Source organism: Rhineura floridana, chromosome 10, assembly GCF_030035675.1.
Source record: "Rhineura floridana isolate rRhiFlo1 chromosome 10, rRhiFlo1.hap2, whole genome shotgun sequence".
NCBI lineage: Eukaryota > Metazoa > Chordata > Lepidosauria > Squamata > Rhineuridae > Rhineura > Rhineura floridana.
Genome location: NC_084489.1, coordinates 50,651,487 through 50,674,661, shown reverse-complemented (window position 1 = coordinate 50,674,661; position 23,175 = coordinate 50,651,487). Strand labels below are relative to the sequence as shown.

General features: G+C 39.7%; 1 protein-coding gene across 3 annotated transcripts in view; it reads left to right on the top strand.

Moving 5' to 3' along the window:
- GLCCI1 (glucocorticoid induced 1) overlaps positions 1–23,175 on the top strand; it is a 99,144-nt gene that overhangs the window by 32,449 nt on the left and 43,520 nt on the right. For all 3 annotated transcript variants that reach the window (XM_061585832.1, XM_061585831.1, XM_061585830.1), the window contains exons 2-3: positions 2,184–2,243; positions 13,248–13,399. In XM_061585832.1, the coding sequence (XP_061441816.1) occupies positions 2,184–2,243; positions 13,248–13,399 (212 nt within the window). The remainder of the gene's footprint in view (positions 1–2,183; positions 2,244–13,247; positions 13,400–23,175) is intronic.

The following is a 23,175-nucleotide window of genomic DNA, read 5'->3' as shown; positions in this document are numbered from 1 at the left end:
CATGTTTGATTTGATTTGATTACTGATTATACACATATATTTCTCTAAAATAAGGGTAGTGGTGCAGCTCCTGTTGGCATGCCCATTGTACAACTTCATACATGATGGTATATGTACTTTTTCTTACATAAACCATGTGCAAAAAAATGTCATATATGAAGAAATCTCAGTACTCAAGAACTCCCAGTTGTGATGCTCTGGACACTTTACTGAAAAGCCAGCTTTTTATGATTGCATTAATGACCATGCATTAAACTGGTGTTGAGAGTAAGATCTCACATGTTTAGAATGGTTTGGTCTGAAGTGGTGGTCTTCTGGCCTGACCTTACACGTTTCCCCAAATACAACAGGACCAAAGACTTTTGCTAGTCTGTGTGCCCACAGTCTAGAGAAGCCTGAACTTATGAAAAGGGGATAATAAGACTATGGGAGAGGACAGAAGCATAGCTATAATCTGCATTAACAGAGTGAAGTGCTGCGGAGATTCCATGTGTGCCTTTCCATTTATGTGTGTATGGTGGAGAGGAGGTAAGTGTAGTTTGCTGTTCACATACTTGGAGAGGGCAGTTTCTTTTTGCCCCAGGAAAATGACAAAGTGTAATAATGGGGTAAAATTCATTCTATACCTGCACTTAAATCACTCTGGCCAGGATCCAAGTAATATCTCAACTAGCCCTGGCCCAGCCACATGCCAAACTGTTTCTGAAATTCTCTTCAACTCTAAAAGCAATGTTTGATATGGCATGGCTCAGCAGTTTTAAGAAAGTCACATTCCAGCCATTTTTATCGTCCTGCTATTAACCTTTTAAACTCCTAAATGCCCTAGGCCTCAACTATCTGAATGACTTCACTCTTATGAACCCACCCAAGTCTTAAGATGGCCATTGGAGGCCTTGCTCAGTGGCAATCTTTAGTGGAAATTGGATTGATGGGTATGAGGGACAGGACCTTTTTGATGGTGGCACTGCAGTTACAGAATTCTTCTGACAACAGTCAAACAAGCTTCCTGTTTTTAGACAGATACTGAAAAACTTTATTCAAGAAGACATTCTATTGCTGATTTTTTTTTACTGCTGTTCTATTAGACCAGGCTTTCCCAACCTTTGGGTCCCCAGATGTTGCTGGACTACAATTCCCATCATGTCTGACCATTGTCCATGCTGCTTGGGGCTGATGGGAACTGTAGTTCAGCAACATCTGAGGACCCAAAGGTTGGGAAAGGCTGTGAGTGTACTGGTTTTAATGTTGCCTTATCTTTTTGTAAGATGTTACTGCATTTTAACTTTTCTTTTATGTACGCTGTGTTTAACCTTGTTAAAAGTGGGATACCAGTAACTTGAAATTAATTACTGCATTCTTTGCATGGATCTAAGTAGCTCTCTGAATCCTGGATTGTGTTAAAAAGTGTGGAACCAAACAGACATGAATGATGGCTGTGAATAGAGCATTGGTTTGTGGAAGTGTTCCATGCTTGCACATACATGTATATATGCTTAATGTCAGCCCATTCACATGTAAAATTAGCACATAAATTAATAACCAATAGCTGATATATTGATTCTGTATACAAATGAGCTAAAACGTGCAGAAAGAGCACACTACATGTCACCTAAATTCATATACAGACAAGTACGATCTGTGGCTGATTTCATGTGGGTTTTGAAGTTTCAGTAGTTTACTGTTAAAGTTCTCATCTTTTATTTAACCTGAATCTTCTCCTTTATGTAAACTGCCTTTGAAAAAATAGGCTGTATTATTGGGTGTATATCCTAAAGTATCTTCGATAAAAACTTTCAAAAGTATCTGGCTGTATTAGGATACTAAACTGAGTTTGTCAAAGGAAATCAGCTGTTTGTGAAGTAAAATAATACATTTGTAAATGATATGCAGTGTCTCTAACTTGATGGATTTAGTGGTCTTGATTGTTGTGTAGACACTAGTGGATCCTGATTGACTAAATGTTTTTTAAAAGGTTGCATACATGTTTTTTCTTGTGCTTTGTATATGACTTGTGTAATGTAATGCCTAGTTCAGTTAACATATTTTTAGTTGGGCCATCGGGTTGCTTCTGAAAACAACTTGGAAAACTTGTACAGGATACGTAAATAAGAATATGTAAGTTTCTGCGTGATGATGCTGTTTCTAAGCCCAAGTAGCACAATTTGAATTTTTGTTTATTGTAGGGTTGATGGCCTCTGTTTACACCTTCCAGGGTACTAAACTGGGGGACACTTGCAGACAAGGTAATGGTTTTTGCATACTGGGGAGGGGGAGATGGTGCTCCCCAGGGTACGCAGAAAAAAAACTTGTTTGCAAATTTAAGAAAATAAAACCCTAACTTATTTATTATTTATTTATTAGATTTATATCCCGTCCTTCCTCCCAGTAGGAGTCCAGGGCGGCATGAGGCATACTAATCTGTTGAGTCTCCTTGATCTCTCAGCTGCTTTTGATACCATCGACCATGGTATCCTTCTGGGGAGACTCACGGAGTTGGGAGTCGGGGGTACTGCTTGGCAGTGGCTCCGCTCCTACTTGGTGGGTCGTCACCAGAAGGTAGTGCTTGGGGAACACTGCTCGACACCCTGGACTCTCCATTGTGGAGTCCCGCAGGGATCGGTACTGTCCCCCATGCTTTTCAACATCTACATGCAGCCGCTGGGTGCGGTCATCAGGAGTTTTGGGGTGCGTTGTCATCAGTATGCTGATGACACGCAACTCTATTTCTCCTTTTCATCCTCTTCAGGTGAGGCTGTTAACATGCTAAACCGTTGCCTGACCGCGATAATGGACTGGATGGGGGCTAACAAACTGAAGCTCAATCCAGACAAGACTGAGACGCTGTTGGTGAGTGCCTTCACTGCCCAGATGGAGGATGTTCATCCTGTTCTTGATGGGGTTACACTCCCCTTGAAGGAACAGGTTCGTAGCTTGGGAGTCCTTTTCGATCCTTCCTTGTCTCTCGAGGCCCAGGTGGCCTCGGTGGCACGGAACGCTTTTTACCATCTTCGACTGGTAGCCCAGCTACGTCCCTATCTGGACAGTGATGACCTCGCCTCAGTTGTTCACGCTCTGGTAACTTCTAGGTTAGACTACTGCAATGCGCTCTACGTTGGGCTGCCCTTGAAGATAGTTCGGAAACTACAGCTAGTCCAGAATGCAGCGGCCAGACTACTGACGCGGACCAGAAGGTCCGCTCATATAACACCCGTTCTGGCCCGTCTGCACTGGCTTCCTATTTGTTTGCAGGCTAAATTCAAAGTGCTGGTTTTGACCTATAAAGCCCTACACAGCATGGGACCGCAATACCTGGTGGAACGCCTCTCCCAATACGAACCGACCCGTACACTGCGCTCGACATCTAAGGCCCTCCTCCGAGTGCCATCCCATCAAGAAGCTCGGAGGGTGGTGACCAGAACTAGGGCCTTCTCGGTGGTGGCCCCCGAATTGTGGAATAGTCTCCCCGATGAGGTACGCCTGGCGCCGACGCTGCTATCTTTTCGGCGCCAGGTGAAAACCTTTTTATACCCCCAGGCATTTTAAAATGTATCTTAATAATTGTTTTTATCGTGTATTTTAAACAGTATCTTATTATTGTTATATTTTGATGTTGCTTGGTTGTTGTTGTTTGTTGTTTTGACTTTTGATTCTGTTATATTTACTGTATTTATATATTTTGCTTGTTTTACCTTTTATGTACACCGCCCAGAGAGCCTTTTTGGCTTAGGGCGGTATATAAATTAAATAAAATAAATAAAATAAGCCCAGTATTCTCCTGGAAGTATACAATACTGAGAAGCCTCAAGGAGAGGAGAAATTGGGACCTGAACAAACCAAAAAGCTCCAGTTCTCATAATTCATCTTCTCTCCCCCAAAATAAAATCTGGAGTGCTGTAAGTTTTTAAGGGCTTTCCATCCCAATAATTTCTCCAAGGATTCTTTAAGCTATGGAGGTGGCAGAACCCCTGACAGCTCAAAGGATCCTAAGTGAAAGAGTGAAACAGGGGAAGTGTGCTATGAGATGCACATCCTTGACCCTATGTCTCCCCACTCCCTAAACTGCCCCATACTGTGGGGGAGGGAGATACAAACATCCTACCTATGGCATACAGTTCATGTTGGAGGATAGATGAACACTTTAGGTTTAATTAGGTTTTTTTATCCTGCCTCAGAGTGCTCAAGGCAATTTTCTAAGCCCACCACCCATAGCAGCTCCTTAGGACAATTGCACTGTAGTGCTAAACAGCTGAGGTTCAGCTCTAGTGAGAAAGAAGCTGCCAGTAAAGCACCAGGGTTTAGCAGTTTGGCAGTGGTGGAATATCCCAGTTGGTTTATCCCCTCCCTGTAATTCTTTGCAGGCCCCCAGCTGGTGTTCTGACTTGCTAGTGTGTAAAATAAAATAAAAGGGGGAGGCCTACTTAAGATGCAGCTGTTTAAAACCTTGTTTGTAATTTATCTGAATAAAGACTTATGCAAATGTTTAAAATAAAAAAATAACATTTTTTGGTATGTAGCTGTTCAGCATATTGTACATCTTCTTAAAGCAACAACTAAGTTTACTCATAAATCAGTATCACAGATACTTTAACTTGCATTTTTGTTTTAATTCAAGCTGTTACATATCTGTGTACAACTACAATTCTGTCAGGAACCCAGATGAGTACAGTTTCCTAAGTGGCTCCTATAATTGAGATGAAACACACTTTTTTCTTTTTTCAAGTGGTTTTAAACTATAAAGTACTGGGGTGTATTCAAGTTCAGGAGAATATACATTAAATAAAAGTTGAGCTTAATTGTATATTCTAGAAGTATAACGTTCTTGAATATGATCTGGTTTGAGCTGTAATCCAAGCATTCATTAGCAGTCATGGGGTCTTGTAATCTCATCTTCACCAATAGTAACTAAGTACTGTAAATCTTTCCTAGTTTTGTTTTCTCTTAAAAAAAAAAAAAAAGCAGTAGTGCCAGTTACACGACACCAGTAAACTTGTCTGGAAAACTCATGTTTTCCCATTATGTGAGAACTGTGCTTTCAAGCATCTGTAGAAAATGTGGTAATGTTTCTTATGTCCATGAACTCGTCCTTATAACTAGATACAGAAATATTTAGCACTATTACTACTCAGACACAAAAAACATAAAATTAAGACAGAATACAGTCATACTGGAGGTTAAAATAAAAGCATGTAGCATTTTCTGGAAATCTTGAAGCTGTGAAAAACCACTCTTTCTATAAAACAAATTTTGGGGAAATTGAAATAGGCCATATTTGTATAAAATATAAACTAGCACTTCTGCTTTAAGAACATAAAACTGTATCATGTATAACTTAGTACATAAGAATATGGAACAGTATTATTAAATTCATAAAAGTTAAAATGCTGATCAATAATAAAAAATAGTATTAGAGATAAAGCTCTGAGCAGCTACATCCAAAAATGCTGAAACATGGCTTAGTTTTTGCATGTTAGTAAAATGGGAAGAACTGAAAAATGAAATTCAACATTGCAAACAAAGGAAGGTTTTATTATTTGGGCTTATATGTAAACTTTTTAAGAAACATGTATTTTTCAAGCTTGGAAAATAAATGCTTCTATAATGTAAACTAAGGAGCAGTAATACATTTGGATATTGATATATATCGCAACTGGGGGCCTGCAACCAAATGTTGCAGTGTATCCCTGACCTTTTAAAAGGAATACTCATGTTCAGGTTTCTGCTACCCTGGAACAAGAAACCTCATGGCGAGGGTTTGCAAGGAAGGTTTCAGGAGGAGGGAAGAACAGCCTCCAACCTCTTCTGGCGCTGCTTTATGGCACTAAAGGACTTGGGTTTGAGACTGGCTGATAGGCCCAAACTTGGCTGCTTTTTTGTATGTGTGCTAAATTAAGGGGTGCAGAGGAGAGGGAGGAAAAAGGCATATGGGAAGGGGAAGTGCCCTTTGTTTCTTTTTTCCCTCCTGAAAACTCCCCATATACTGTAGGAAGTGTGTTCTTGGCACACTTCTCTTATCTAGAGGTTCAAGCAGGCTGATCTTTCTTCTGTCCCTGCCCTGGCACCATTTTTCTCCAAATGCCATCCTGAACATTCTGTTGCCCTGAGTATACTTGGTCCTCATTGGACCATTTTTTTGTTTTTCACTTCTAAATTACACTTCTATAAGTATAGTTCTGCAAACCTGGGAAACCTTCAGGTTTGGAAAATCTGTATGTATTATTTATCTTGTGAAAGGTAGCTTAATATTTTTTTGTAATAAGATAAAAACCACAAAAGCAGTGAGCCATAACACCAGCTCATTGAACCAATTAAAACATCAAGAAGCCAAAGGAAATTACAAGTACCCAGAGCTTTCAAAAATACATTAAAAGCACACCACAGTAGGATAGATCTTACCTGGGGCTGAAAAGATGCTGGGTGTGTGAGAGGAGAAAATTCACAGTTCTGAGTGCCACCATTGAAAAAGCCCTCTATCTGGTTCCCACCCACCTAATTTCCAAAGGTGATGACACCCAGAGAAGAACCTCTGAAGCTTGCCGTTAGATGGTGGGAAGGTTCATGTGAGAGGTAGATACCTGATAAATGATATAAATAATAACTGGCTCAAGCTTTTCAGGGTCTTATAGGGCATTAAAACCAGCACTTTGAACTGAGCCCAGAAATAAAAATATATACCTGTTTTGCTGCGCAGCTGATAGACATGGGATCACAAAGTTCACTATTGGGAATGATGATAATATGGGTACAATCCTGTGCATCCTTAGAGGAATGAATACCTATGAATTCTGTGGCTGCATTTGCACATAATGCAAACCTTGGCTTTGCTGCTGCACTGAGGTAAAAGAACTAAGAAGGAGCAAAGTGGGTGCAAGGTCTTCCCCAGGAGCAATGCAATACTGGTAAGCCATAGTTTGGCTGATTGTGATGTGAAAACCAGTGAGTTTTGCTTTTTGTTTATTTAAATAGCTATATGCCATTTGATACTAAAAGTCTAAAGCAGTGTATAGCATAAAATTATAAAAATAGGAAGTTGTGTATATTGAACCCTATTTATTTATATCCTGCTGCATATCACTAAATAATATATCTTCATAGTATTAAAAGTTATTTTCTAATTCAATTTGGTGTTTGAAAGAACCATAGTTGCTCATTTTGAACTTTCACTTTAAGCTTCATAAATGTCAGAAAATGATTTATGCAATTCAATTCGTATGAATTGAAACCTTCTCCACTCTTTCCTGTATTTATAAGATTTATATCCCACCGTATCGCATATAGCTCCAAGGCAATGTACAATAGCTAAATTAAAACAACAGATGAAAATTTTAAAGCAGCAAGAAAAAAAAAGCAAAGCCAGTAAGTAAAATCAGTACAATATTGGACAGCTTACAAAAGGCAGGTAAAAGCACAAGAACATGGTAGACAGCACCTAAATGAAAATGAGTTCATCAGTTTTTCACTTGATGCAAAATATGAAGGAATATGGAGCAAGTGACAAGCCAGAGATCTTTTTTTAAAAAAATAAAAGCCTTGCAACCACATCATAGAAGCAGCATGTTTGTCATACTTGATTTGGACCAAATACAACGAAAAGGCTTTGTATTCTGCAGCTTTTGAAAGAACTTTTACCAAAGTTGAATCAGAAGAATGCAGTTTGAATACCTTGTTTAGTAATTTAGACAATGTAATAACATCGCCATCATCACTTTGAATCTTGAGTCTACAAGTCTTGCTGTAGTATAATTGACAAACATTACTTGTAAAATATACTTTAAAAACTCTGTCTCGTTCTTATTTTGTAAAAAAAAGGTTTTAGTAGCTTTTTTTCAGGTTCCTTCCTGCTCCCCTAGCCTTCATATATTTGTAGTCCATTTATTAGAAATTGTAATTTAGCTACAGAATTGCTTTCCCTCCCTTGTCCTTCCAAAAAGGGCGGGGGGTGCTCCTGGTAAATCCCAATGTAAATTTACCAAGGCAAACAGATGAAACTTGAAAATTTTGCTACAGCAGGCATGAGGGCCAAATGTGGCCCACAAGGACTCTCTGGCTGGCCCTTTGGATTCTCCCCAGGCCATTCTTCCTAGGTCACACCTCTTATTGGCCCTCCTCCATTTTTTTGCCCAGCTGGAACGTGTCCTTGAATTAAAATAAAGCCTCTCGCTTGCCTGGTTAGAGATGTGCACATAAAAACCTGACTCTTATGTAGCTGTACAAATAAGAGTCACATCTGTTGCCCCCCGCCACTGGCACATGGTCTCCAGAATGTTGCCCCTGGGAAATCCAGCCCTTGGGATGGGGAAAGAAAAGGTCTCTACACCAGTGCTACAGATTTAAGAAACAATTGCTTAAATACATTAGTAGCCGGCTACCTGCTACTGAGGGTGCTAGTGTTAGAAGGCACATGTATAAAGAGTATTAAAGGAAGATGCTGCAAAGATCAGTTCTTACAGTAAATTACTGTTGTTAATAGTAGTATTCATATATTTCTTTTTCTTTATTTTTGAATTTTTATTTATTTTATACAAATAAATATTTTTTATTTCATTTCATTATTTTTCTGTTTCCTTTCATTGCTATATTTGTAAATAAAACAAAAAAATCCAGTTCTCACTGTAGAAGGTTTTGATACAGTTGGTCTCTCCTTTTTTTAAGGAAGCATCTGAACTGTGAGGATGACTTTTGGAAGCACTTTTAATTGGTTAATTAACAGCAACAGAGGCTTAGTAGACTTCTCACCCATACAATCTGAGAATTGGACGACACGTTCTGCTTGCTAGGGTGCTGCCAGAAACTGCATCCCTGTAACAGGTTCTCTTCATCCTTCAGTAATATCTGGTAGACATCACTATGTGACACAGTTGATGTCTTTGCTTTTACCAGCTGTAGTCAATTTTTGCCCCTTGGTGTGACTGCTGCTTGCCTATGTATTTAAATCACTAAAGCTCTTATGGATTTCTAAAATAGAGCCATGATATTCCCCTAAGTATTTACTATAGGAAAGAGTGGAAGACCCATTTTGAAGGTCTGCCTCCAGAGCGTAATGGAGTCCAATATATTTTGGAATGGTCTGGAGGATTTTGAAATGGGCTGTTAACATGACTATTCCTGAATGTCTTTTCCAGTGCTGTGATGACCATTCAGCAGCCTCCTACTCCAGGAAACTGCTGCTGGTGAAATAGGCTGGATAACAACTAGAGCAGTGGTCTTGTTCCAAAGGCAGCAGAGTACTAGATGGAGCACATGCTTGTGTCTACCCTATGGCAGGGCAGCAAATACAGCATACGTTGCTGTCTCCATTGCATCTTCTAGTTGCAGCTAGTGGAGCTGTTCTGGGTGGTTCACAGATTGCTGACACCAGTAATGGCAGATGGATCGCTGGTAGCTGCAGAGAACCACTGATCATTTGGAGAAACACGTAGGGGTATAAAGTTATTCACTTCCAGACAGACCTTGACACTGCAATTGAAATGGGACTTGCAGAGACGTTGGATGCTATGTCGAGCTGGGTGTTGTGGATATTCTCTTCACTTAATGAGACCTTATTAGGGGTGGTATAACTGCTTGGGCCCAGAGTATAGTTCATGTGTCATTTGTGAGGGGGAGGTACCTGCTCTCCTGAAAGAAAATAGTGCAGCCTCTCCTAAAGAACATAATGCTGGACCCATTAGATTATAACAATTACTGCCCAGTCACAAATACCATCTCTCTGGCAAAGGGTGTTGGAGAAGGTGGTAGCACAACTACAGGGATCCTTTGTGGAGGCTGATTATATTAGACACAAGACACTGAATTATCCCTGATGCTATATCTGATAATATTTATCTATGCAAAGCTGTTGGGAGCAGTTGTTTATTTATTTATTTACTGTACTTATATACTGCCCCATAGCCGAAGCTCTCTTAGGAGCTTTTTGGGCAGGATGTCACCAGTATGTCTAGCATTTGGCTCCATTTCTTCATGAGTGAGTCAGGTGAGTCATGCAAGTCATGAACCTGTGGCTGGATACAGTGGTGGAATAAATGAGGACCAATAAATTGAGCTTAAATCCTGGCAAGATGGAAGCTCTGTGGATGAGTGGGAGATAGTCCAGCTGCCTGTTCTTGCACCCCCTCTGAAGGAACGGGTACAAAGATTTGGGTTATTCCTGGATCCAACTTTGTTGCTTATTTATTTATTATTTATATCCCGCCCTTCCTCCCAGTAGGAGTCCAGGGCGGCAAACAAAAGCACTAAAAACACTTTAAAACATCATAAAACAGACTTTATAATATATTAAAACAAAACACCTTTAAAAAACATCTTTAAAAAAAGCTTTAAAAAGATCTTTTTTTAAAAAAGAAAAGGTTTTAAAAATATTAAAAAGCAGTTCCAATACAGATGCAGACTGAGATATGGTCTCAACTTAAAAGGCTTGTTGAAAGAGGAAAGTCTTCAGTAGGCGCCAAAAAGATAACAGATGGAGCCTGTCTAATATTTAATGGAAGGGAAATCCAAAGAGTAGGTGCCACTACATTAAAGGTCCATTTCCTATGTTGTGCGGAACGGACCTCCTGAGAAGATGGTGCAGAAGGCCCTCACCTGCAGAGAGCGGTGATCGACTTGGTATATAAGGGATAAGACAGTCCAGTATCCCGATAAGACCAGTATCCTGGTCCCAAGCTATATAGGGCTTTGTATACCAAAACTAGAATCTTGAACTTAGTCTGGTAGCTCATAGGTAGCGGAATTCTTTCAGCAGCGGGGTGACATGTTGGCGATACCCTGCCCCAGTGAGCAGTCTCGCTGCTGCATTTTGCATCAGCTACAGCTTCCTGACAAATCTCAAGGGTAGCCCCACATAGAGCTCATTTCAGTAATCCAGCCTGGAGGTTACCAGTGTGTGGACAACAGGGGTCAGGCTATCCTGGTCCAGAAATGGCTGCAGCTGTCTTACCAGCTGAAGGTGGTAAAAGGCACTCCTAGCCACTGAGATCACCTGGGCCTCTAGCAACAAAGATGAATTGAGGAGCACCCCGAGACTACGGAGTTGCTCTTTCAGAGGGAGTACGACCCCATCCAAAGCAGTCAAATGACTAATTATCTGAACTTGAGAACAACCAACCCACACCGCCTCCATCTTGCTAGGATTGAGATTCAGTTTATTGGTCCTCCTGCAGCCCACCACCGAGTCCTGGCAGTGGTCCAGGGCTTGCATGGCCCCTTCCGATTCAGATGTTACAGAGAAATAGAGCTGGATATCATCAGCGTACTGCTGACACCTTGCCCCAAAACTCCTGATGACCACTCCCAAGGGCTTCAATATAAATGTTAAACACATGGGGGACAAGATGGTACCCTGCGGCACCCCACACCACAACTGCCAAGGGGCTGAAAGATAATCACCCAATGCTATTCTCTGAAATTGACCCTGGAGATAGGATCAGAACCACTGTAAAACAGTACCTCCAATATCCATCTCACCAAGTTGGCCCAGGAGGATACCATGGTCAGTGGTATCAAAAGCCCCCGAGAGATCAAGTAAGAATAAGAGGGTTGCACTTCCCCTTGTCCTTCTCCCGCTAAAGGTCATCCATCAGGGCGACCAAGGCCAATTCAGTCCCATAACCAGGCCTGAACCCAGATTGGAATGGGTCAAGATAATCTGTTTCATCCAAGAGTACTTCCAATTGCTCTGCCATAACCTCAGTTACGTTCCCTAAGAGGTTTGGTTTATCTTAGTGACTAGGAATGCCTTTTACCAGTTTCAGCTGGTGTCTTGGCTGTAACTGTTCCTGGATTAGAATAGCTTGGCTGTGCTGGTTCGAGCATTGGTAATCGAGCATAGACTCCTGTAATGCACTCTATGTGGGCTACCCTTGAAGCAGGTTCAGAAGTTGCAACTGGTGCAGAATTCTGCAGCCAGGATATAATTGGTGGAGTGCTTCTGACACCTATTGAAGAAGCTGCACTGGCTGCCACTGTGCTACCAAGCAGTTTCCATGTTCTTACCATTGGTGTATAAAGCCCTAAACAACCTTGGCCAGTGCCTTGTTCCTTGCACCCTGCCTGATCCTTGTGATTTGCCACAGGCATGTCTGATGTTTTCTGGTAGTATTAGACTGTACTCAAGAAGGAATTGTGTATTCATTGTGGTGGGTTATGGAGCTCTCTATCTGATGAAATCAAGTTGGCATTGTCTGTAATGAACTTCAGACACCAACTTAGTTATTTCAACAATCCTTCTTATAAAAATGATTTATTTTTGTAGCTGTGTTAGACAACCCATTTTTTTATTTCTGTTTCTTTAATGTATTTTGACTGGTTTTATTATGTTTTGGTTTTGATTGTGATTCTCTACACTGTATAGGTCTATTTTTGTATGAGTTTGTGATATAGAAATGCATTAATAATAAAAATAATAATTTTGGAGGCTCGGTCTATGGTGGAAAACTGTAGGTTCTCCAAATGATTTACCTTCCTACCATCTGATAACACTCTTGGATGTGGAGATGAGACTTCATAGGCTATGTTGTCCCCTTAATTGGATGCTATTTTTAGGTCAGTGTTTTGAGAATCTATTAAGAGAATGCAAGATAAATCTGTGGGAAGTGCTCTAACAGGAATAGTGTAGCTTGCACTACTCTAAGATCAGGTTGTATTCTAAATTTATTAACACTTTATCTAGCACAGTCATTATTCATGTATATAATGAAATACGCTCTTATATCCTAACCATGTCTACTCAGAAGTAAGTCTTATTGAATTAAGTAGGGCTTATTCCCAAGTAAGTGGGGTTAGGTTTGCAGCCTTCCCTGTGATAACTTTAAATGTACCACATGGCCTTCTGGTGCATGTTACACACAGTAGCCTTGTCAGCCCATGCCATAAGTGATTTTTCTCCATCGGGTTAGCAGGAAGCTAAGCTACAGTGCAGGCTGTAGCTCACCTTCAGTTTTCAAAATGCATAATATAAAGAAGACAGATGTTTGCATGGTGGTAGTGAAAAGGGGAGGGATAAGTGAGATAAGATTCTCACAAAAACTCTTTCTTGAGTTTACCTTCAATGTAGCCTGATTGTAGCAGTCATGCATGTTTCCTCTAGTTCCAAGTGTTGGCAGTTTTTTAATCCTTCAGAGAGTTAGCATAAAGTTAATCTTGACAGAGGGTATTTTCTGCTTTAAGAGCCCTCTTGAGCAAGTTGCCACACTGAAAACAGATGTAGATAGTTAAACCATATTAACAATGTTTCATGTAACATGTTTCTGTTTCAGTGGACAGGCCAAAAGCCCAGCAAATTAGAACATCTAGCACCATAAGACGTACCTCTTCTTTGGACACAATAACAGGACCTTACCTCACAGGACAGTGGCCACGAGATCCCCACATACACTATCCTTCATGCATGAGGGATAAATCCACTCAGGTATGTTTAAGAAGATAGTCATTGCTACTTAACTGCTGTGTGTCGTTGACTCCAAATAATGTGTATAATATGTAGCCAGTTCTGATATCTAGCAGAGCACAGGAAAGAGAAGAAGCAAAGTAGATGCTGTGGGGACAGACTTTCCTTCATATTGTAATCTTCTCACATAGAAACATCCTCATTAGCAGATGTTAAGTCTTGGGACACAAAATTTGTGACTGGCTCCTTGAGTGGGATGCCAATCAAGATGTCGGCCTAGTTTGACACTCAAAATTATTCCTGTAGTACTCTAGTTTTAAGAAAAATAAATTTTATTTCACGATACTTAGTCAACCTCATCAGTGCACTGCTAAGGAAGGCATTTATGTCTTCAAATATGGCCTCCATATATCTTGAGGGTAGATCCTGTAAAGTCTCTGTGAAGCAGTGCCTCTTTCCCTGTGGTAAGGGTCAAGTGGAGGACATTAAACATTATATCCTACACTGCCCCTATTATGAAACATTAAGAGGAAGATTGCTGGGTCAGATTATTGCTAACTTCTCAGGTTCTGAAGAGGAATGCATCAACTGTCTGTTGGCAGATTCACTTCCTTTATGTTATCAAGTGGCCATTTTACTCTTTTAGCTCTTAAAATTAGGAAGAGATCTGTACCTGCTTATCCTGTTAGACACATGACTAAATTGTAGTTTTAGGACTAGCCTTACTATCTGGATTATTTTTATAGTGTTATAACTACTATTTGGTATTTTGGATTTTATAGTTCTTATTTTGTATTATTAATGCTTTTAATCTTACTGGATGTATAATGTCTTAATGTCTTTGTGTATGGTTTGATCTGTTATGTTATGACCAGTGGTTACAACATTAAACTAAACTTGACTTGCCATGGAAACATCTCTATTTCACCGTTGCATTTTATATTATTCCTTTTTACACAAACACACACACCTGCTATGTTCAACTTCCTCTTCCTTATCACCCAACAATCAAGACTTGGGTTGAAAGTTCCTCATGGCAGGGATCTCTCTCTCTCCTTCCCCCTTTTCTTTCTTTCTTGCATTCACTCTCCTTATACCCCCAGAACTGAGTGTTTCTGCTTGATGGTCATGCAGCTTGATTTTTTTTTGGTAGAGTAGGAGGAGGACCTGTCCCCTGGCAGTGGCTTCACTACTGATCCAGATATAAGAATGTAGTGGACTAGAGCTAGTGTTCCCTTTTAGTGTGCCTAAATAAACTTATTTTAGTGGTCCTCTAGAAGGGCACTAAGTTTCTGCACAGCAGATGCAAGATGGTATTTTTCTTCCACTGCAGCAAAGCTAGAGCACTTGGTCCATGTAGTTCATGAAGCACTGGTGAACCCTATTCTATTTACATAATACCTATGGGTGACTGAGCCTTTTGAAACAATCTTAAGATTTTGCTTTGTGATCCTGGGGTCTTCCTGCTCAGTGGAGGACTACTTCATTTATGAAAGTAACTTTTAAAATGTAGACATGAGTAAGTTAGATATACAGGAGGTATTCATAATCTTATATTTGGTCTGCTTTTCAGATAGCATGGAAAAGTCAACGTCCATAAGAGCACATTCTTCAAAGGCATGTTTATTGACAAAAAGCAATTTCACTAATGTATTTCTATTTTAGAGGCCCTCTGGTACATTCCATATCTTCTGTTCCAGTTTGATTTTTCTTACTCTCATGGTGTCTCTTTGTTCTTATGCTGCTGTTTATGTTCTTGCAGTACTCCCAGAGATCAGCGTAGGGACAAGATAGGTGTTTCAGCTTGCTCTTTCTGGAAACAAGCTTGTTCGCTTTCAGTGACTCCTTTTATTACTTCAGATGTTGAGAGTCTAATACCTTGACATGCTGACTCTTTCAGTATAGCTTTGAAGTTGAGTGTTTAATTGAAGATAAAATGCTGGACCCAGTAGGTCCTGGGAAAAATGACTGCTGCAGGTTATTAATTTGACAAGATGTAAGTGCTGTGAGTGAGTGGTGCTCATGTCTAGGAGATAGGTCAATTACCTGCTCTAGATGGGATTCCAATTGCTTTGAAGGAGCAGTTCTGTAATGTGGCAGTACCCCTGGATCCATCCTTGTCACATGAGGCCCTTTTATCACCTCTGACCATAACTACAATACAGTTACTCGTGCACTTGATTACTACACTCTGTTGGGCTGCCCTTAGTCATGGTCCACCTGGTGCAGAACATGCCAGCTATGCTGCTAACTGGAGCAGCCTATCAGCAACACATAACACCTGTGCTGAGGGATCTGTAATGGCTGCCAGTCTGCTACTGGAACAAGTTTAATGTTACTTTAACAGGTTGTTGTTTGAATATTAATGTACTCCATTGATACCTGTTTTGTACTTTAAGATTCCTTTGAATATAAATCAATTAAGATATTTTCTTAAATAATCTTAAGAAGGCTGCCCAAGCCTCTAACCTTCCCCACCCCTAAAGTCAGTAAGCAGGCATGGCTATGGGGCGGTATATAAATAAATAAATATCAAGTTTCCGTTCCCTGTAGCATTGTATATTATTTTTTTGTACTCCTGTGTGTCATGAATCAGGAAGAAGAATGGGTGAAAGGTTATGATAACTAAGATGGGGAATTTGTAAACTCTTTTTACCACTTGGAGCTTTAGTGACCTTTTACATTTTTTGCTGTAGTCTTTCATGCTGTCCTTATTGATGCATTGGTCTAATTCTACCACAGGATCCAGCTATTGATTGACTTAATAGTTGCTCGGAGTGTTGGAAATACTGGAGCAATTCTGCAGTATGTAGAATGGTTACATTTGCTAGATGTATGGTTTGGGGCACCATTATGTGAGAGGAATATAATCAGCGATTGCCTACTTTGGGTGAAATAATGTTTCCCTTTAACTGCTGGTTAACTTAGTTTAGTTATATCTTGATTATAGCTACTGCATTATTGCTGAAAAGCAGGATGGACTAGCTTAGCTCTGAGTGCTAATTCAGAGTTTGGTGAAAGGCCATAGCTCAAGAGATAGAGTGCATCTTTTGCATGCAGAAAGTTCCAGGTTCAATCTCTTGGCATCTCCAGCTAAAAAGATTGGGTAGCATGTGATGGAGAAAACTTTTGTCAGAGACCCTAGAGAAGGGATAGCCAACATGGAGCCCTCCATATCTTGTTGGACTACAGCTCCCATCACCCCAGCCTTTGACTGTATTGGATGAGGCTGATGGGAGTTGAAGTTGCAGCAACATCTGGAGAGCACCTCTACCCTAGAACTAGGGTAGCCAACATGGTGTCCTTGATATGTTTGCTGGGGGTGATGCGCACTGGGAGTCCAGCAACATGTCCAGTGGTTTGGAATGATGGGAGTTGGAGTCCAGCAACTACTGATGAGCAGCAAGTTAGCTACCCATGCCCAAAAGTGCTGCTACAAACTAGAAAATGCTGGGCTAGATGGATAAACAGTCTGACCTGCTGCTTCTTTATTTATTTATTCACTAATAGGCAAAGAAACCTTGCAGTTTAAGAATGTACCTATAGCCAACAGATATTTCTACCAAACTTTAAAAAGTGGGGCAATTGGGCAGCTATAGTGAATGCACCAGGGGAGCAGAAGACCAGACCTCCTCTCTGAAATAGTGTATTGCTCTACAAATTTGTAAAAATGCAAACACAATTTGCATTTTTCTTTCACAGTCCAATCCGCTTCCTATGTAGCATGGAAGAATTTGGTAGCATTAGGGGGAGGGAGGGGATGACATTGGATGGGTTGGTGGGCACTGGGCAGAGGGAAGGCCCAGTGTTTCCAAAAGGAAAACATTGTTAACAGTATCCTTGTATTTCAAGATTTCCCCCACTTTTTTTACTCTACAGCAGATATGTGTAGTCTCCCACCCAAAGGTAAATCCAAGTTGACCCTCATTAGCCAAGCCAAACAGCTATTAGTCTGGTGTTCAGAACACTGACAGTTGGTTCTTACTTAGCATGCCTACGCTATGATAGACACCAATGTTAACCTTCTTAAGTTAATTAAAAATCAGCCATTCATTTTTTAAACTGCAGAAGATGAAGGTCAGAGTATGGGGCATGGTCAGTAGTATGATTACAGGTACTTTATGAACATGGCTGAGTCTTAATTTGAACAAATTATGAGACCACTGACAGAAAAAAAAATCCAATAGGGCTCTGAATTGTTTCACTGCTATTTCAGACTTTTTAAAGTCTGGATTCTCTCTGTGTTTTATATATTGCCACAAAAACCTAGAGGGTTTTTAAGCAAGTGTTTTTGAGTTCAGGACTGTAAATTTTGTTTTGAATTGAGCTTGTGGGAAGCAGCAGAATGGCATTGGGGTATTTTCATTTAACATGGTGGAATGCAAAAAAAACACCACTCTCATGGCTGTATAATTTATTTATCCATCCATGCATTTTTAAATCCTTGTAGGCTGCCTTTAAGGTTTTTTAAAAAAACTTGTAAAGGTGGCTTCCAGAATAAAATCCATTACAATCACAGACCTCAAATATTAAAAGCCAGCAATAAGAATAGCTCCCATCCATATGCACCTTCCTATGTGACCTAACAGTTTTCATTTTAAAAAATACTAGAAGTGAAACACCTTAAGGTCTTGGTCTTAGCACTTGCTGGTTAAGTTGACCGCAAAATTCTTGGTGAGTTTTTGCATTCTGTTTGTGATTCACAATTTACTTGTTTGGATTCTCAACCAGACACTATCTTAGCAAGTAACCAAAATAAGTCAGATGCTGGTGGATGTGGGGCACAGCAGCACCCTCTCCCCAGCATATCACTCTTTTGGAAAAAAAGAGCTTGCCTTGCATTCCTTAAACTAGCCTGCTGTCCTCTGGTGCAGTGGAGAATGCTATCCTGTCACCAGTGTTGGTGTAAGATTTAACTGTCAGTCCAGCTGATTTCTGTATGTCGTTCCACTGGCCATCTTGTGTTTTATCTTGAACAGTAAAATGTTGTGGGCCTACCATCTTTTCAGTACTTGATATTTGATTCATACTTTATACTTGATGAATAAACTGATTTTGGTCTACAGCAACTTATTTCAGGACTATTTCTCTGTGTAAGAAACCCATCCATTCTTCAGAATGCTTATGATTGGTCTAGTAACAGGAGAGAACGTGTGCCTTCCTACCACTTCATTCCTGGCCACCCAGTTTGCCCATGTGCTGAATAAATAAATAAAAAGGAATATAATGTTCAACTTGAACTGGATGAGCTATGCAACTATTTGCCCTGATGGCCCTTTTATCAAGATGGACATGAAACTGCTGTTCTGATGTTTTACCATGATTATGGAAGTCATTTTACTGCTACAGCACTAAAATGGCACAATGAAGACCGAATTAAAGTTAGTGTTGCTGGTCCCATACTGTGGAACACTCTTCCAGCAGAGATTTGGCAGGCATCCTTGCAGTTGAAGACTTTTTATGCCAACAGGCCAATGCAATTGTCTAAAATTTTCTTGAACATCCAGTCATTTTAATGATCTATATTTTGTTTGTTGCTGTACACCACCCTGATGGTTTGTGAAAGGTGGGTATATAAATACTTTTAGAAATGATAGATAAATTTTCAAAATGCTGTAGATTTTAAGTTGGTTTAATAGACAAAATAGGCACATAAGTCTTACAAAAATTAAGTTACAATTTGCATTTTCAAAATAGTTGAAAGTGGTTTTGTTCTTTACTTCATTTCAGATGACCTAATCCAGAGTTGTCTAACTTGGCACCTCTTATTCAACACTTTCTTGTTTTGAAAGCAAATAAAGTGCTTTACCATCTTCAGACTGGATGGTCAGCTGACAACTTGCAACCTACATATGACTTGCAATATGATTTTAGTGCCTGAAGGCTGTCACAAATTTTAATTAAAGTGTAGTAAAAATGCCTGCAGAGTTACTTGCAGGGAAAAGAACATTTGTTTCCAGAAGTTGTAGTGAGAAAGATTTCATGTTTCATGTTGAGTTTTGGATGTAATTATCTTACCATTAACTACTTGGGGAAGTGTGGGCAATGTAATTCTTATAAATTGTATTGCTGCCTCAATAAAGCATATGCTACAATAAATATGTTGGTATTTTAGGTGCTTTGTGACGTTGTTACTATCAGAAGTGCTTTTCGTCTATTTAAAAGAGGGATCTTTTGAGAGGCATGTTGATCCATCAGTGATCACATGTTGCCCAAGTGTATAAGAAATCCCTACTATAGTTGGCATTAATTTTATTAATGAGATTCTTTTATTTATTTACACTATACATCCTGTCTTTACATAAAAAATGCACAAGGTTCGCCCTAGGCTTCTATTGGGAGGAAGGTCGGTATATAAATCTAATAATAAATTAAAAAGATGCCTGTCAACAGTAAAATCACAATGGAAAACTAATTCCATAACATAATAAGCAATAACATTATAAAATATAAAATCAGATAATAGCAGATAAACATGTCAGCCAGTTAAACAATTAACTTAAAAATACAGTTGCTGATTAAAACACAGAGCACCGGAAAAGAACAAAGCCACTCAGTAGGCCAAATGCTTGTTTTTGATTTTGCTTGTACCATTGATGAGATCACACTGTGTGACAATATGCGTGTCTGATAGTTGGATGTCTGTCTGGCAAATAGCCATGTAATAGGCTCTCAAACTACTAGTCCATCTGACAGCATATACTTGTTTTAACAATTTATGCACTTAAATGGCAGTGGGAAGGGTTGGGGAAAACCATCTCGCTTTTGAGTTGACAAAACATTTCAAGCTTCATTGGTGCCCTGGAGGCACCTTTTTAACACCCCACAGGTGAGTGAATGAAGTAGCTTCCAAGAAAATGGAAGGTAGCCATTTGTTCATTACATTTATAACTCCCCTTTCTTCTGGTGCGCTTGGGGTCCTGGCTAGTCTTCTATCCAGTCACTGTCCTTATCCAGACCTGTTTAGCTTCAGCAAGATAGTTTCATCTTGTGTCCTTCAGACTTCTCATGTTTACAGTTTCTCTCCAAATATGAAATGATCAAAAGAGGCAAAGCCTAGAGGTAGCAAGTGAAGATGCAGGCTTTTAAAGTTTGCCTGTGTCTTACATGATTTTAAAGAACATTACAATTTACATACAACTGCAGATTTATTACTACTCTAGAGAGCACTCTGGAGTTATGGAACCCTGACAAATGCATCGGGTAGCGGTTAACATGACTGTACTATGGGACCAACACCTTAAATTTTGGTTACTGTGTTTTGTTCTTAACAGTAGTGTTTTGTTCTTAACAGTAGTGTTATTGTGTTCTTCCTCAGAACAAAAATATAAAGAAATGACAATTTTTAAAAATGGTTTGCAGCTCCATTTCAACTTATTTTATAAGAGTCAGAGTTTAAGATGCTGCCTTTCATGACTGTAGCACTCAGTTATAGTGCATCATGAAGAACATGAGGAATTGTAGAAGCTATAGAACATGATGTATAGATTAGATGTTCTGCAATATATTTCCTTCTTAAATGTATTCACTCAATGCTTAAAGTACTGGTTTGAAAGAAGAATAAATGGTTACCATCATATTGAAAATATTTGTGACTTACACAGCATCCCTAGTTCTTCAGATATATTTTTTTAAATGTTTGCTTTCTTTTCGTAAGAGTGAATTCATCAGGCTAATGCCTGCATTCTAATGTTACCATAAACTTTGGAAACATACTTTATGCTTTGGTAAGCTATGGTTTCTGTTTGGTCTGAACCAAGGATCATGGTTTAATGCTAATCAGAGTCAATTTAAAAACAGCTGACTCCAAACCATAAGCTATGAAACTGGCTTGTGTAAACCAAACATAATTAGGATCCCTTCACATGTAACTCTAAACCATGGCTTAGTGCAGGGGTAGACTTCCAGACGTCATGAGCTACAGCTCCCATCGTTCCTGACCATTGGTTATGCTGCCTGAGGCTGACTGGAGTTGTAGTCCACATCCATGGGTTAGTGCTACATTCATGAACTGGAATGGGCCTGAGCAAAATCTCTGGCTCACATGTTCCCCCTTCCTCCACACTACTAGAAGGACTTCTGCAGCATTTTATTTTGCTTTCCATAACTGTCTGTTATGTATGAACCAGAGGTTGTGGTTTTAAAACAAACCCTGTAAGTTAAGTCATAATTTTATTTATTACTAAATTTATATTCCTTCCTTCCAAAGGAGCCCAAGGCAGTGAATATGTATATGAAGAATTAAAACATCTGAAAACAATTCAATACAGATGCAGACTGTATCTTCATAGCCCAGGGTTTGAACTTGTTTCAAACACAGTTGCTGGTTTGCATGTAATGTGCCAAGCTTTGTGGAAAGTTATACTAAAAGTTGCAGCAGACATTTTGTTGCAGCCCTACAGCAGTGGTGGGGAACTTGTAGCCCTGCAGATGTTATTGGACTCTAGCTCCCAACAGCCCCAGCCAACATAGCCAATGGTTAGAGATGATGGTAGTGTGCTCCCAACTGCATCTCTAGGGCCACAGGTTCCCCACCCTTGACCTGTAGACTTGCTCTTGAGACAGGAGTATAACCTGATCCTAAGCATGCCTTCCCTCATTTGAAACGTAGTTGCTTTTTTGTACAGGAAAAGGTCTCTTTATAAACCACCACCACTTCACACATGAATAGCTACAGAAGAAGTAAGGTTCAGTTTTTGTGAATTTCAGACAAATAGAATTAAAGATGAGGTGTATAAAAGAAGTGTGACAGGTGGTGGGGTTAAGTAATGAAAAATAAAATTAGTCTGGAAAAAATAAATCTTATTGCCCCAACGGAATTGTGTTGCATGTGCAATAACCTCAGAACTCTGTGGACCCTCTCCCTTTGGGGGGGGGGGGCAATTGTCTTCAAAGACACACAGTTTTTTGTTGGGATTCTTTCTGCCTATCATGCATATCCATTGTCAAGCAGTTGTTTTGGTGTCCTGTGAAGGCCACAAGACCATGAAAATCGCATATTAAACCTTCATACTCCAGAACTAAGAGTGAGAGACAGGCAGGCTTTAGTATCTTACACTGACATAGTATCTCAAATCACTCAAGTACCTTTTAGACTCTAGAACATGCTTTCATTTTATATAAATATTTAAATCTCTTTCCTTCCACACCAGGGTCACCACTCAATAATTCTTCAGGAGACGTGGTTGTACTGTCCACAAGTTTTACTAGTACTGTAATACCTACTGTAAAATAAACTGGATGTAAACATCCTTTCTGCCTTTCCCTGCCTAAAGTATGGAGAAGAGCTGAAATCCTAGTTAAAAGAATTCAGGTATGCGGTTGCTCCTAAGCAAACAGTTAAAGAGTTATGTGCGTACGCATGTAAACTACTATGCACAGGTGAAATACTTTACACCTTTTTCATATTCTGTGGGTTTATGCTCAGCCATCAACAACATTCCAGGGGCTGCGTAGAAATGGTGGGCTTACAAGGTTGCATGGATTGAAGTTATATCGGTGCCCATAGAACATAGTGCTACTTGCACAAAATAAGTGCATACTTCTGATAATGTGCTGGCTTTTACAGGTACACAGTTAGTGCTATTAAAACTGGGGAAATCCAGTGAACATTCATGGAGTAGTGGGGTCTGTACATTGTGGCCAAAGAACAATGCTGCTGCTCATTCTAATAATTGAATGTTTCTTTAGTTATAAGTATGTAGCTTTAGAAATAGAAGAGGCTGTGGGAAGCATCATTCCTCGTAATAGGTGTAAAATAGAAATTGGAGTTACGTTTTTATGGCAGAAAACTAAGA